The following is a 16,965-nucleotide window of genomic DNA, read 5'->3' on the forward strand; positions in this document are numbered from 1 at the left end:
TTCTTCATGTCTATAATTACAATAATAAAATATTTTCACTATTAGAATAGTGCTCATATCTATAACATATTGATCATATACAGGTACTGTATTTTTTTCATCCCACTGTGTTGGACTGGTAAATACAGCCAAAGCGACAAACCAACAAGCAAACCACAACCCTAGTAGTTCTTCATGTCTATAATTACAATAATAAAATATTTTCACTATTAGAATAGTGCTCATATCTATAACATATTGATCATATACTAGTACTGTATTTTTTTCACCCCACTGTGTTGGACTGGTAAATACAGCCAAAGCGACAAACCAACAAGCAAACCACAACCCTAGTAGTTCTTCATGTCTGTAATTACAATAATAAAATATTTTCAGTGTTAGAATAGTGCTCATGTCTATAACATATTGATCATGTACTCTGTAAGCCAACAAGCAAACTAATGCTGATTTGATATCTGCTTACGCCTTTCTTGCAAAGCCAAAACTCGTGAGCAAAAGTGGAGAACACTTGGCATATTCACGACTTTATAACGAAGGTGGACAAAGATATTGTATTAGCTGTGATCATATTTTCTCTTCCAATTCCAAGCACTTAATCAACTTTTATTGACCATCTGTGATTATCATCAAGAAAGAGAAGTACCAGTACATTGGAGGTTTGTACTCAGTTGTCCCAGGTTTCTATAATGATATTGATCATGTACTCTATTTGATTATTATTCATATTGTTATTGTATTATCAGATGGACATGATTCACTCAGCTCAACAACTGACAATCTTGTCTTGGAACTTGGGAATCGCTTCGATAATCATACTGTTGACAATATATACCACGGTTCTTTTGAGTTCACATATTTAAAGGGTTTGACAAATCATACTTTAGTTTCAGAAACTGAAATTTTTAGCTAAGCCAAAAACCAATAGTGTTAACAGCTCACTGCCAAAATTTGAGCCTTCCAATCCATGTGTGTTTAGAATTATCCAAGTTTGAAAGTTAAAAACAAGGGACATACTTTTTTGAGACACTGCCATATATGGAAAAGACATCTATAAAAAATGGAAAAGAAAGGAATTATGCAATTTTCTTACAATTCTAGTACTTCTGAAGACTATTTACATATATTGAAGATTCAAATCAATCCCCCAAAATGGTGCATCTGTCCTTTTAATGGGCTTAGTTTGACAGTGTTAGATCAACACTGGTGTTCATTTTTTTTTATTGAGAAGTAAGAAGGCCGGGAATTAGGACTTTTATTAGTGCAACTACTGTATTTAATGGGATATTTAATGTATATTGTTTACACTGAAGGTAGAAATCGTCAATAAATATAACACATTAGCTTAAAACTAGCGACTTTAACACCCAATACCAACAATATTCTATCTTTTAGTTTTTATTAACAGCCCTCTAGGCTTGGTATATTGGATTATATTTCAAATAGGATCAATTGATATTTGGATGGTTCAAAGTTTGACCATGTTTTGGGTGTATGTTTCAAATAGAATCAACTTATTTCATGATGTTTGTGTGTGCAAAAACTTTGACACAAAAATGATGCATTCTGTACAGGTGCCTATAGATAGCTGGGTCTACTGAGGAAAGATGACTTATTCAGTGTCCATTTACATCTGGGTTGACTGCAATAATGACATTAGATGACTTATTCAGTTCCCATTTACAGCTGGGTTGACTGGAATAATGAGGCAAAATGACTTATTCAATATTTATTTATATCTGGGTAGATTAGAATAATGAGGAAAGATGTCCTAATCTTATGTTATCTTATTTTTATATTATATTATATTATTATTTTCCAGGTACAGTAGAACTAGAGAGTAGAAGAGTATATATTTAAACAGTTTAAAGATGGCGGATGAAGGTAATATACAATATCTTATTATACAAAATTTGTGTGTTTGTTTTTTGCAACAGTTATGAAGCTATGGAGATTATCTCTCTAAATATCAGCTTATCACTGATAAGTTTAATTTCATTTTGTGCCTATTTTATTAGTCTTATTAGGTACAGTAAAAATTTCACAATGATATGATAAAACAATCTAAAAAATGCAGATGAAGATGTTCCATGTTTTTTCTGTGGGTCACTCAAATTGCCATATTTAAGCAACGAAATACTATGATCAATAAAACTACTTTAACAGTGTTTGATTGGTTAGCGGAAATTATGATGCTATTGGGTCAAAATTCTACAGAACACGATTGAAAGAAAAACTTGTCAGATCATTCAAGTAAAAAGTTGAAAGGAAACATCTATATGTGTATTTTAAATCCTAGTACAGTTCATGATATTGTCAATGCGTGGGTTGACCTGATTTGAATATAAACCTTTTTGAAATATAAGAATTTGAGTAATTTTGACCTAGAAAACATTATGACATGATAGATTTGTATTTTGTTCAGTCAGCCATTGATTTGATCTCATATAATATACAGGTGTCAGAGTTTGTAATTAACTTTCCCTAATTCCCCAATGCCTTTTTGGTTCTCATTCGCAAAGCCGTCATGTTAAAATTGCAATAGAATTGACAGACAATTGGAATCTACAAAGTTTTCAAACACTTATTTGTGTTTGATAGACTAAAATATTGGACCATTTAAAGCACTCAAATATCTAAAAGAACAACAAAACATTCATATCAAATACTGTCAATTACTCTATTTAGCAGAAGACATTAAAGACCTTCATTTAAAATATATTTCTGTTAGCCCACATCTCTATGTGTGTACGTTGATTGTCAGCCCCCATGTTTTTCCATTGGGTCTGATTTTAATTCCAATTTTGTCTGCCTCACTGCTAGATCGTGGTGTAATCCTTCTGCTAGTTTGACATTTGGATTTCACTCTTGCTTGAAATATTTTTATAAAACATAAGAGAAACTGATATAGAAACTGTTAACTGTCATATAACCTATGATTGAAGGCTGACTGTTATCATGTCATAATCTTCTAGCTAGGGTTAGTAAGATATTATAATGTCATATAGACTTTACCTACACATTGATGTCATTGTGATTTTAAAATATTTTGAAATATTCTCAGTGCAACTGTTATAAGAACAATATACCCCAATATAATAATCTACCAGCTAGTTAGACACTATGGTTTATATCAATGGTGGCTCACTGTTATCTGTTAAAATCTACCAGCTAGTTACAGATCACCTGGATTTACCTACACTTTATAATTTTTAAACATTGAATAAAATAAAGGTTTTTCACTCAGAAAACTCTAAAATGCAATATAATTGTCATCGAAGGCTCATTGCTATCATGCCAGAACTTGTTAGAGCTCACATGGGGTTTACCTAAACTAAATCATTTTGAAAAAAATAGAGGTTTCTCAGTGCAACTTCAGAAAACTTGAAACTGCAAAATAACTGTCATCAAAGGCTCACTGCTATCTTACTAGCTAGATAGAGATCACAAGGATTAATTAAACTTAATGATGGAGGTTTCTCAGTGCAATTAATATAAAAACTCTAAATGGTGATTTCACCCTGTGTTGTATTATGTATTAATGAATCAAATCTCACCTTGTTATAATTAAGTTAAAGTTTTTAAGTTCAGTGTGAATATTTACAGTTGAATGAAGTTGAAATAGTACGAGCAACGAGCAACGTATTTTATTATCACTAATACTGAATAAGCATATTTCTTACTAGGTCTTTATATACTGTATATAGTTAGTTAGCTAACATAGGACAGCTTAGACTTGTTACTGAAATCATAGCTTATATATATATATGTGTATAACTTGTAACTTATGAATAAAACACTATTTAATGAAAAAACAAGAAAAAAACAACACAGGAGATATAGAGAATTTAACATTGAGTCATCATTGAGAGAGATACACTACCTTTCTCTGTCTACAATTACAAATACTTTTATATGAGTTAAAATATCAATTACAAACTACCACTGAGAGTTTTAAATTGTCTTAGGTAGATGAAGACCACTGGAAATAGGATTTTACAAAAAGAAATTTTCAGTCTGAAAAAGGGGTCATCTCTTAGTTGAGGGTGATTTACTCAAAAGTAAAATCACCGAACCAAATACTTCTATGGACCCAAAGACAATAAAGATAAATGGCACCCAATTGAAAATTTTATTTTAGATATTTGCGAATTGAGGGAAAAAAAACTTCAATTCTGTGTTCATTGTAGACAGAAAGTAATGATGCAGGCACTTGAGCGATCTTGGTGGACGATTTTGTCTTATCATGAGTTTTGCCGACCGGCTGTGGGCACAAGAGGAGACAAAAAATCTGGAGTCAGTCATTTCCCACTAAGTCAATTTTAAGTGCGGATCATGCAATTGAAAGGAAAATTAAGCTGATTGGATGATGACGCTCTGTCTTGCAGATGATGAAACAATCAACGATAATATATCAAACATGAAATTTTAATCAGCGGCAAAAAAACAGCGACCAATACCGTTAGTGTGTCCGCACCCTTATATATAATATTGTAAAGTTTGAAGAGTCTGGTCTCATGAAGATGATTTAAATATTTTCAAGGTTAAACTGACATTGTTTAATATTCAATTTTAACCAGACATGATTTTTATTTTAAATATTTATCAACTGAAAGATTTATGAGAGTTTTAAACAATTTTAGAGGACAGATCTATTTTAAAATATGTATTTAAAAGTGGAAGTCATACAATGTTATATATTCTATTTATTATACTCTATTTATATCTTGTCTGAAGTTGAGAGGTTAATAAAGAATACTATAATCTTAACCCTGCTTTAAGATAGATAGGACCCAGTGAAACCTCATTTCTCTCTACATTACCCTTCATGACAAAATAGACTGCATGTGGTTAAATCACTGTAGATTAAAATTAAACTAAAGATTAAGTAAATATGATAATAGAACTTGTTTGATAAACTTCAGTATTCAATAATTGCTCTTGGAGTAGGTAACTTTTTTTTAGTAGGGGTAGGGGAGGGGCAGCCGAGTAGGGGGCCACAGAATAGTCGAGAGAGGCTACAAGTCTATTCTTTCCTTATGTAATATAAGAAATTTGAAAGTAATGGGACCAAAGTCGCTGGTCTAAACTAATTTTATTTTAAAATAGAATTAAACAATGTAATACAATGTAACAGTTTATATATATTATATTATTATAAACAGGTGTTATAATTATTAAACTGATATCAACACTGAAAATAATACATAATTCACATTTTATTACTGTATGAAGTCAACAGTCAATATTCTAACATGGAAGAGAGTGAGCATAACTAATAACTCTAGGGGAAAATTACAGGATTGCATAGAATACTACTCATATTTTCATAGTTCTCAATATTTGTTGAAAAATAACAGATTACTGTATTTCTTAAAATCTGATTTTATATTCAATATATTTCTCTAGGCTTTGCATTTATACCTCAAATATTTTTGTATATTTTAGATATTGTGATGACCCCGTCGAAGAAGGGAAGTGCGACACATATAAAAATAGAAAGAAAGAAGAAGTTAAATTTAGATGATTCGGCCGTGGTTCACGAAGGATCAGGGCAGAATCGTGGTTTAGTCATCAACAAACAGGCCTCAGGTTTGTTGATAATTATATGAATAAATTAATGATAGGTGTGGTGCCAGGCATGGTATGCTTACTCTTCTAGACACCTGATACCACTTTTCATTATGAAATAATTACTCACTTATTCTTGATATACTTCCTCAAGTTCATTAACTGTTACCTATGTTTTATCAATATGTTGGTAATAATTTATGATGATATTCCAGCTGATGCTGATGACCTGTCAAAACCTCAGTTACAACTTGGTTTCATGTGTTTCCTTGTCGACCAAAAAACAGGCAAACATTTTGTGGTAAGTTAGATGGTTGCATTTATTACTTTTTTTTTTTTTTACAGCCAAATTCAAATCCACATTCTAATGTGAACGTATATTGCCATTACCTCTGTCCGTATGACGGTGTGTACATTTATCCAAAAAAAAACATTAGCTGAAATTGAAGGTCACACAGCATAAATTCAGAGCAAACACATATTTCAATTTATTAACTCAATATTTCACATGCTCATATAGTCAGGTCTTTCAAGTTCTGTTAAAATATTGGAGTGTTAATTAATATTTTACAGGAAAGTCGAAGACTAAAATTTTGGTATCGAGAAGGTGTGGACTATTATAACCAAGTTACGACGGCATACGATTTCTTTAAAGAACTTGTTAAACCTGATAACTTCCCTAAAGGTAAGTCTATCTCTTATTTATCAGATAATATTTGTATGTGTTGCCAGATTAGTAGCACACTGGTTTCACCCTGCTCGGATCGCGTGTGGCAGAAGTTGGCCAATAGGACAATAAAAAGAGGCCCTTTAGGCTACAGGATGTGCACGTTAAAAATTCCTCGATAGGAAAATGGTAAAGATTACGCTAATGTCAGTGTTCTGGCAAAATTAAACTCTCAGTTCACTCTAAACCTCAGTTTCATTTTGTTGCCAGATTATGCAGGGCTTATATGGAAATAGTTTTCTGTGTTGCCAAATTATGTAGGAATATTTTTCTGAGTTGCCAGATTATGTAGGAATATTTTTCTTTGTTGCCATATTATGTAGGGCTTATAAGGAAATAGTTTTCTGTGTTGCCAGATTATGTAGGAATATTTTTCTATGTTGCCAGATTATGTAGGAATATTTTTCTCTGTTGCCAGATTATGTGGGGTTTATTAAGAAATGTATGAAACAGATGCAAGGAGATAAATATTCTCAAGCTGTCAAAGTTGATTTAGAAATACAACAACTTGATGATAAAGATGCCCCCCAAAGTCCAGGTACGTGCCCTTTTTTTCTTAACCCTTTGGTATCAGTCGGATAGTGTCTCATATAATTTGTAATGTTTCAGATTGGTGGTTGTTATAAGTTAAAAATTACCACCTAGAAGCTAACTTTAGAGAGTTAAGGTTGTAACTTTGTACTAATGACAAAGTTACGAAAGTACTAATGACAAAGTTACGAAAGCACAGGCAAATGACTTAAGTATACGGTGTCAAATTAGAAAAGGTTTGATAAATATGATCCACGTCCATTTAATAAGTATTAATTTTCTGATATTGACATGAATTATTAAAAGTAAGAGTATTATTATTGATGATATTTTAACTTTTATTAGAAAATCTAATCTCTGTGGATAATATAGGTAAGATGTGGTACATTGTTTAAACTATTGTAATTTCACTGTTTATTTTATTATTTATCTCACGACGTTTCATTGTTTAAAATAGCGAGTAGCTACACTGGATGGTTATCACTGGCATGCCAAATAGCAAAATGATTAAAATGCAGATCAAGATGTTTAGTTTTTTGCAGGAGCTTACTTCATTTCTCAATCAAGATCTAACAAAATTCTTCTTTAAAACGTGTTCTGTGCAATTTTGATCAAATACATTCAAAAGTTGTCATATATGTTAACCCAAACAATGTTAAAAGTGAACTGACAGAATATCACATATTTCCTTTGTGAAATATTGTCAAAGTTGAAGCAGATCATGGACATGGATCATGAGACTTTTTGGCAGACTTTCTACTCATCAAATTCGATTACGCAAATGACTTATTTGGTAGGACCATATTAAAATCATCCAGTGTGCCTTTGCCCTTCAATATTTTTATTAAATATTGTTTTATTTCATTCATCCATATTGTTAGTTCCAGCACCCTGTTGATTATTGTTTAGTTATTGTATTTCTGTCAAACATGGGAAATAATTTTCCTCTAGGCAAACAGACTTGAATCCTTAAATGGTAATCTATTAAAGGGATTATAAAGAGGTTTTGTAAATGTTTTACGTGTATTTGGAACACTGATAGCATCAATTTGCGCCATTTTCATTCTATCTCCTGTGGTTCCAATGTGAAAAAGTTTCATTGTAAAGTTACGGAACTAGCGCTTTGGTTGAAAACATTTTAAAAAAGTAAACATTTACTCCTGTAAAAGTATAAGGGAGATGTAAAGCCCCTTCTCAAACTCTCTAATTTTCCATGTTTGACAATGATTTATTTTTCATCACCGTGTTGTTTTAAGTTCTTTTGATGTTCTTTGACTGTTGTTATGTTCTTGGATTTTGTTTTTCAATCATCTTTAAGGGTAAGATTAGATAATATGGGCTCCAAACTATTGTTCATGCCCCAGTCAGGTTTTTATAGGTGGTGAAGAGTTTATAAAAGCCTGTTGGAATAGACTGGATTATCAATGCCCTTTCCAAATAATGTTTGACAATAAACCAAAACACCCTTAATCTATATCAATTACTGCTTTATTTAATAATGTAACGTTTGATATTAAGGGATGAAAGCCGATACCAGTCTGACACTCAGAAGCACTGGCACAGGCATCAGAATTTTTTTCTTATCATATGATTGGGATTCGAACCCACTGTATCTAATGGCCTAGCAGACGACAATCCAACTCCCTACTGACTGAGCTATATCACCATCCAAGAAGACGACAATCTAACTTGCTACAGACTGAGCTATTCCATTGTATAATGGTATATCTTTTCAATCTAACGGCACCATCATCATATCATGGGAAATAGGGGGCATTGTTATTATAAAATAACGTAAAATACTTTTTGTGTCAGGTTTAGAAGGCCTTTTTGGTTCAAGTAAGTAAAAAACAGGAGAGAGTTGTCATAAACATCATATCATATTATCAGGTGATCATATTTGAATTCGTGCTGGAACATAATATTGGTAGATTGATCATTTGCGACAGGGCAATAACAGTATACTACAATATATATATTATTGTGTGAATGTGTATTGATACTTTGTATACATATTTTATATAATTTACACCATCCAACGCTATCAAGTTCCATTCATGAATAAGAATCGTAATATTTATCGTATCAAGGCATGATTGGCAATATCCAGCACTAATTTAAATATTCTCACAAGCTCTGATTGGTTGAAATTTATAATTTAATCAGATTTGACCAATGAGAAGCTGTAGAGATATAAAGTTATGATATTTATGACTACCTGCTCCAGGGTTTTAATTAGAGGTGCATGCTATAAACAAATTAAGAATTGATTTTGAAATCAGGGTGTTTCTTGACAAGTGTTCATAACTTTTACAATCTTCATTGTTGGAAATTAAGGGCAGACATCTTTGAAGGTCCCCATTCAATCATACAGCAATGTGTTTGGTCTGTTACACGAAGTGTCATAGCTTTTACAATCAGGATGAATCTTTGGTTATAAAATTATAGCTAACAGTAATCAAACCTGTGTAAACAAACTTAACAAAAGTGAAAGTCAAAATTTTCGAAGAATAACTGTTTTCTGAAAAATTCTGAATTTTAGTTTTATTTGCTATTTCTGTTAAAATGTTCACATTTGTGATTATTAAAAGGAAATTATTTTCATTATGAAATAATGACTCTCTTATGATTGATATATTTCCTCATGTGAATAATTAATTAATAACTTCCAATGTTTCCTCAACTTGTTGTTTAGATTTTGGGTTTTGCTTTGTGGTTCAGATTGTTAGTACTTGGTTTATTTATTCTTTTCTGCTGTAAAAGTTATGAACACTTTTGGTTTTGAGTGTGGAGTAAGGCTTTGGGTCTAATTTTTGAATGATTAGATAATTTGAATAATTTGTGATTCCTGCAACTTTTTTCTTTTAACTTTTTTTCTGTTCTGAATTTATGATAGATTCTGTCATCTTTTTCTGCCAATTTTAGGCAAGATTCCGGTGTGTTCACACACCGATTGACCTCATCGTTCCAGTCTTCCCAACTATATTTTTATATATTTTCAATGTGTAACTTAATGCTTAGTTATTTAATAGAGTAAGAAAAATACGCTTTTGTAGCAAGATTTGATAACAAATTCTAACAACTTTTGAGGTTTATGGTCAAAACTGACTGAAAGTGATTATAAGAAGAATTGTTCTGTGTGTTTTAAAAACATTAGCTGATTCTAGGGCTGTATTCACCCAGTGTAGGCAATCTGATATAATCCCCTAAATCTTGGAACCATCAGAGACAAGAGGCTTGGTTCTTATCTTTATCTTCAACAAGGTTTTCAGCTTTTGAGAGGTTCTTTACCGATATTTCTATTTTCTAGTAAATTTTCACATTTTTAGAAATCAAACCAAATTCGAATGAAACAGAATTGATGTTTTTTTGAGCAAAAAGCAAATTTTCTTGAACCACTTAATAGTTTAATTTGGCTGGCTACTGTTTTTCGAAATTTTTTCAATTATAGAGGCTACACTGTGATGCTTTCCCCAAATTTGTTTTTATTGAGTCAGCATGCATGTGTGTTCATGCACTAATGTGTGTTTTTGTGAGCATGCATGTGCAGTGTTAATAAAAAGTTAATACAAAATTTATTCACGAAGTTTTTGAGATATTTCAAAGGATATTTTTTTCTTAAACATTTGATATTTTTTGAAATTTTATTATTTTTAAGGATATTAGCTTCCAGTATGTTTATCTAAATCTGTTTTTATATTTCTACAAATTGCTTTTAATTATATATACTCATTTTGTTGCCAGTAGTTTTCGGGTATTGTTACAGCAATATTATTACAGTGTGTAACTCTTAAAACAGAAAAAACCATAATTTTTCCTTGAGTGAGTGTTTGTGGTGAGACACAAGCAAGTTTTCCATGGCCAGCAAATACAGGTTAAAAAGCTGTGGGTAAAATTAAGAAAATTTTAGGTCAAGGAAAATGACCTCAAGTGGATATGATTTTAAAAATAATTTGGAAATTAGAAAGTAGCAAGATTTTGTATGAAATGAAACACAGATGCTTGCTTTTCTTTGATATGTTTAAAAAGACTAATGATATGTTAATGATATGTTAATGATATGCACAAATAGTGTGACAGTTGTAGAAATGATTTGATTGGTTGATGAATTTATCATTTATATTCCAGGTTTCAGAAGAGAAGATCTCCGGCCTCAAACTGAAATCTGTCGTGAGAAGTTATTGCATATTTTAGAATCTGCGTATCCTAACGTGCTCGCTGTGGAAGATCTTGTCAGGTTTGTTATTCAGCCATATTCTGGTCACGTTAATTTGATAAAAATACAAATCTGGATATTCCCTATTGTGTTTCATCTTTCGATAACTCTACTTGCCTTCCATGATCAGACGAAATTGTTAAGAATCTAATGTTCAAGGCCATTAAAGGGTAATTAAAATACCAAGATAGTGTACAAAATAGAAAAAAAGCCAAGGTCTAAATCAGGGATCATGAATTGCCCAAAATGCCGGACATGACCGACTGATTTAGACTCAGTGATTTTCTCTGGGTTGTTACCTTTGCTATATGGGATGTCACCTTTATAAACCAAGAAATGTATAACAGAAATCTTCAGATATGGACCCACAATTCCACATATTTCTTTCCAGAATTACTGCTTTTGATGAAACTATAGTAACAGCACAGCTAGATGAGTTGAAACATAAAGAATTAGTTCGTACTCTAGAGAATGGAGGAGTTGTTCGACAAGTCTTGGATGAAAAGACTGGAAAAACAGGTAAGAGACTGGACAATAATGGTTGACCCTATATTACATTACTATGGCAAAAGTTGTGTTATCTATATCATTAAACGCTTAGTTTTAGTGGAATTGCAGGACCAGTCAATAGACATCTGACTGAACATTTCATTAATTCATTCATCCAATTGTTCATTCAATCATTCATTCGTTCATCCATCCTTCCATGAATTCATTCATTCATTCATTCATTTGTTCATTTAGCTATTCATTCTATCTGTTTATTATAGAGGTACAAGTTGTTAAGAATATGCCCATGATGTCATCTAGTGATCAACCAACTATAGCTATAATAACAGCTCTGTATTGTGAGAAATTAGCTATCGACTCTATGATGGAAAATAAAACAACTTATGTTAAATATAAAACAGAAGGTAATGTTAGTTTTATTCTGTGTTTATCAGGAATCCATGGCGTCTCAGTGATTTTGAGGGGTGGGGTTATTTCATGGCAAAGTATCTAGTGGTTCAGGTGGTACCATAAACTGATGCCCAGTGTTTTCCTGACTATGTACCATAAAGATCTCTTAATAGTTGGAAATGAAAAAAAAATTGCTCAAACATCTGGGACCTGGCAAAATTTCCCTCATTGCAAACTTCAAAACATAGCCTATATATGACATTAGGCTTCATTTCATTAATGAGCTACACCCAGACCAGTTACTGTGTCAGTAAAGTTGTTCGGTAGTAAAAAGTGAAGATGAGAGTAATATATGATATTTTATATTTACAGGAGAATCTAATGTATATACTATAGGATATATAGGAGAACATAAAATAGTCTCCACTAAATTACCAGCTATCGGTCATTTCCGAGCTGCACAGATATCTTCTGGTAACTCTACTACTAGGTTATTAGGTAAGTTTTTATTATAAGTAGAAATGTTAGAATTGTTAAATTCAAGTGGGGAGCCACGAGTTGAAGTATCTGGACCTGATCTAACTTGAATCTTATTTTAATAATGGGGTGTCGTAAGTCAAAACAAAGATGGAATAAGTAAATTATCACTTGCACCTTTCATATTAAAGTTTTTAAGCATAAGGCACTCTCCTTATTTCCTTCAACTATGCTAGATGTGTCTGTTGATGGATTTTGTTTTGATTTTTGTGCTTTGGACTGTCAAATTTATTTCTATTTGACAAAAAAGAATATCACAAATTCAGAATGTTTCTGTCTTCTAAAGTTAGTTGTTAATTTAGTGTAGATTCATTAGTGTAGTTACACTTCTATAAATGCAGAGGTTCAATGCCTTGTTGTTAAGTCTGTTGTTGGATTTTGATTTCAATTTTATGGATTGGACTGTCAAATTTATTTCTATTTAATATAAAAGAATATTTAATGTTTCAGGTGGATTCCAGAATATTGAGCATGTTTTTATCTGTGGAGTAGCAGGCGGGGTTCCGCATTATACCAATTATTTCAAACATGTCCGCCTTGGTGACGTCCTCCTGTCTCGTCAAGATGAGAAGGGCTATATCTATTACTATTGCGATAAAATCTTACGAAATAAAGAAAACGATGTCCATTATAATATGAAAACTTGGGCGCCGAGAGATTTAGAATTACAGAAAATTGCCGAGAAGATCGAAGACTTACAGAAGTCGAATCCAAGCTTGGCATCATGGGAAAGATATATGTTAGAGGGCGAACAGATACTTCAAGGTCAAGAGAATAATTTCGAGCGACCGCCAGACAACACGGATAGATTGTATATGGATCTTGGAGACGACCAGGTCATTGAAGTTCAACATCCTAGTCCACCAGAGGGCACTATTGTACGAGAAGGGTTACCACGGTTACATTTTGGAGTATTTGGATCTGGAAGTCGAGTTGTTAAGTCGGATTCCATGCGATTAGATTTCGCCAGTAAATATAATATAAGTGCGTTTGATTCGGAATTCGATCAGGTTTTGGAATCTATTGTCGGAAATAGAAAAGACAGTTTTATGTTCGTTCGAGGTATTGCTGATTATTCCGACGGCACCAAAAATAAGAAATGGCAGTCGTACGCCGCCCTGGCAGCCGCAGCCGTAACCAAGACAATTATTAAATCAATTGGAAAACGAAAGATTGATGTTTAATTGAACGTTGTTTTAGTTTCTGAACAATTTGTTAAATCTCAAATCATCATAGTGCCGTTATTTCAGCCAATCAGAGGCTTAGTTTATCATTCTAATATACGTTATAACCAATGGGAACTGGGGATTTTCATTCTGTTTACATTTTGATATCATAGCATTGATTTGTTCAAATCTTTTGACGAATTAATAAGATCAGTTTGTAATTTCGAATATTTGAACCAATTAATACTGTTATGTTAATAATTTGTCCAATCAGAGCGTTGATTTTCATTTTGACCAATCAGAGCCTTGATTTTCATTTTGACCAATCAGAATTGAATAGAAGATTGTCATATTGAATATTTAGACCAATGAAAGCTCTGGTTTACCATTCTGTTTATATAATAACCAATCAGAGCTTGGTATTTTTATTCTATGTAAAATTTTAAACGTCATTCTTGAATATATATATCAATTCATTATAGTATAAATAACCATCCTTCGTCATTTTTTATTATAACTCAAAATATACGCTTTTTGTAAAAATAATCTGGTACATGTATATCCATGCTTTCTAAGATTATAAATTATTATAAACCTTTCTTATGTTGTTCAAACCTTGTTACTAAACCTATCTTGTATTTCTTATTCTAAATTATCAATTGAAAATATATTTCCCTGCTTGACCAACCTCACGCATAAATACTATTGTTGTAACATGGTATACCTTCAAACTTTTTGAATTTATTTAATTTTTAAATCTATCTATTTATCATCTTTACATTCCAGTCTTTATATAGTGCTCAGTATCTTTATTTATCTTTACAAATTCAATTAATAGATTCCAATCAGAAGTTATGTTTATTTTTATCTAGTGCTTCTCAAAACAATGTTTTATTAGACTGTTTTGAACAATGTGCTGGACCTTATTCTTGAAAAAAATGAAAAAAGACTTTTATAGTTCAATTCCTCTATTTCTTAACATTTAGAATTGATTTTACTTTAGAAAAATACCCAAGGAATATTAAGTGCCCATTGTAGCCTACTAATTAATTCTGTCCTGTAATTATAAACCATCCTACATTGTTATACTTTGTTTGCTGATAATTGTTATCATTACCATGCTTGCAGCTATTAAATTTTGTCCTTTTACAATAACCATCCTTATGGTCTCCGCCTCCCGCGCTACCCTGAGACCTGTATTGTCCTTATTACTATGCATCTTGTTATTAATATTTGTAACTTTCTTGTTAGAAATCACTGTTATTAACTGATATATCTACACCCTGGTTTTCATGGTCTTGTATTTTATATACTGTATAATTAGAAATATAATGCACACTGTTTCTTACCCTGGTGTAAATCTGAAAAAATCTGTCATATTTTACATTTTGAACTATGTTATATCTACGGATATATCTAAACCATCATGATTTACATCATATACTTGTAATTAATATACTTTATAATGGTGAATTTAACACTCATGTATATCGTGCACCCTTCTTACCATCTAGTAACACTGAAACAATCTCTCATCCTCAATAATACCCACCCTGTCTTATCTTTTTATTTTGATAATTTACTTTGTAATTTTATAAATCAGCAATATCTATTTAGATATCTCTAATCATTATTTCTATATCTCTTTGTTATAATTTTATAAATTATGGAAAATTTGTATACTGATATAATCTAGCCAAGAAGTTTAGACACATTCATATATAATTTAAAATATAATCACGAGCAGTCTGCTTTAGTCTGATGTAGATTGAATTAAAATTGAACTTGGATGTTGTATGTTAATCTGCGACAACTTACAAAATGAGGTCAACTGCTTGTGTTTATGTTTTAATTCATACAAGTATGTGCGTTAAATATAATTAATTTTTTTTAAACAACTATAATATACCAATCATTACCCTATAATTTTCATACACTGTTATATTATATTTGTTGATTTACTTGCCAAGTTTTTGTTTGTATCACAATATCTAACTATGTGTTTATAATATAATTGTGTAATTGTTAATATTAATATATCTATGATATTCATCTGGGTCAGATTTCTAACATGAACAAGAGTAGATCATCTTAACAATAAATAGATTTCAATATAAGTTTTTGATTGTTTTGATTTCATAGTAAGATTAACTACTCTTATTTTATATGCTGTAACATTGTGTTACTATCTGTTATTATCTATCACAAGGTGTTACTATATATTGCAATGTGTCTATCACAATGTGTTACTATATATTGCAATGTGTCTATCACAATGTGTTACTATATATTGCAATGTGTCTATCACAATGTGTTACTATATATTGCAATGTGTCTATCACAATGTGTTACAATGTATCATGTGTTATGTATCACAATGTGTTACTTTATATTGCAATGTGTCTATCACAATGTGTTACTATATATTGCAATGTGTCTATCGCAATGTGTTACTATATATTGCAATGTGTCTATCACAATGTGTTACTATATATTGCAATGTGTCTATCACAATGTGTTACTATATATTGCAACGTGTCTATCACAATGTGTTACTATGTATCATGTGTTATGTATCACAATGTGTTACAATGTATCATGTGTTATGTATCACAATGTGTTACTATATATTGCAATGTGTCTATCACAATGTGTTACTATGTATCATGTGTTATGTATCACAATGTGTTACTATATATTGCAATGTGTCTATTAGTATGTAATGGTAAAAGTAATTTAGATAGCACTGTGTTTGTACACCTGTTAGCTCCTAGGTAAATATCTCTGTTGTAAAATATTATAATTATCCGTGGTGTTGAATGTTATTATTATTTTTGGAGCCTTAAACTACACCAGTGTGCTTTAAGTTTAATAGTTTCTTTTTTATATTTTCTTTACTAAATTTTACTTGAAAACGCTACAGAATAAAAACTAAACCAAGCTTTAAATTTATACCTTACATTCCACTTTGACAATTGCATCAACTGTTGATAGATTTTATACTTCTAGTAGGCACATAATATAACACAATGTATAACATTTTAAATTCTTGACACAGTTTAAAATTGATAAAAAACTTAACAAATAATGTTCATGTACAGGTATTGCTTGAATATGTTCAGTGAAGAGCAGAAAAGGTGGATGACAAAATTCCATTTTTATATGGCCACATGAAATGGGGGGTGTACTGCTAAATATTTTTATTTAAAATCAAAGCTGCCAGTGGGCGAATATTACCTTGCCTGACAAGCTATCTTATTTGCATAAAATCCTTATTTCAAAATTTATCGCAATGCTGAAGTTAAACCGGTATTGCTTGA

General features: G+C 31.4%; 1 protein-coding gene across 1 annotated transcript; it reads left to right on the forward strand.

The window, feature by feature from the left end:
* Window positions 1–5,447: 5,447 nt before the first annotated feature.
* LOTGIDRAFT_128403 (hypothetical protein) lies at window positions 5,448–13,663 on the forward strand (the record flags this gene model as incomplete). The annotated part of the gene is made up of 9 exons (XM_009064242.1): window positions 5,448–5,589; window positions 5,784–5,869; window positions 6,142–6,253; window positions 6,714–6,833; window positions 10,955–11,063; window positions 11,434–11,561; window positions 11,822–11,956; window positions 12,315–12,440; window positions 12,930–13,663. Coding segments are annotated over 9 exons (1,692 nt in total), but the record flags the coding sequence as incomplete, so codon positions are not given.
* Window positions 13,664–16,965: the final 3,302 nt, after the last annotated feature.

The sequence above is a fragment of the Lottia gigantea genome, assembly GCF_000327385.1.
Source record: "Lottia gigantea unplaced genomic scaffold LOTGIsca_61, whole genome shotgun sequence".
Classification (NCBI taxonomy): Eukaryota; Metazoa; Mollusca; class Gastropoda; family Lottiidae; genus Lottia; species Lottia gigantea.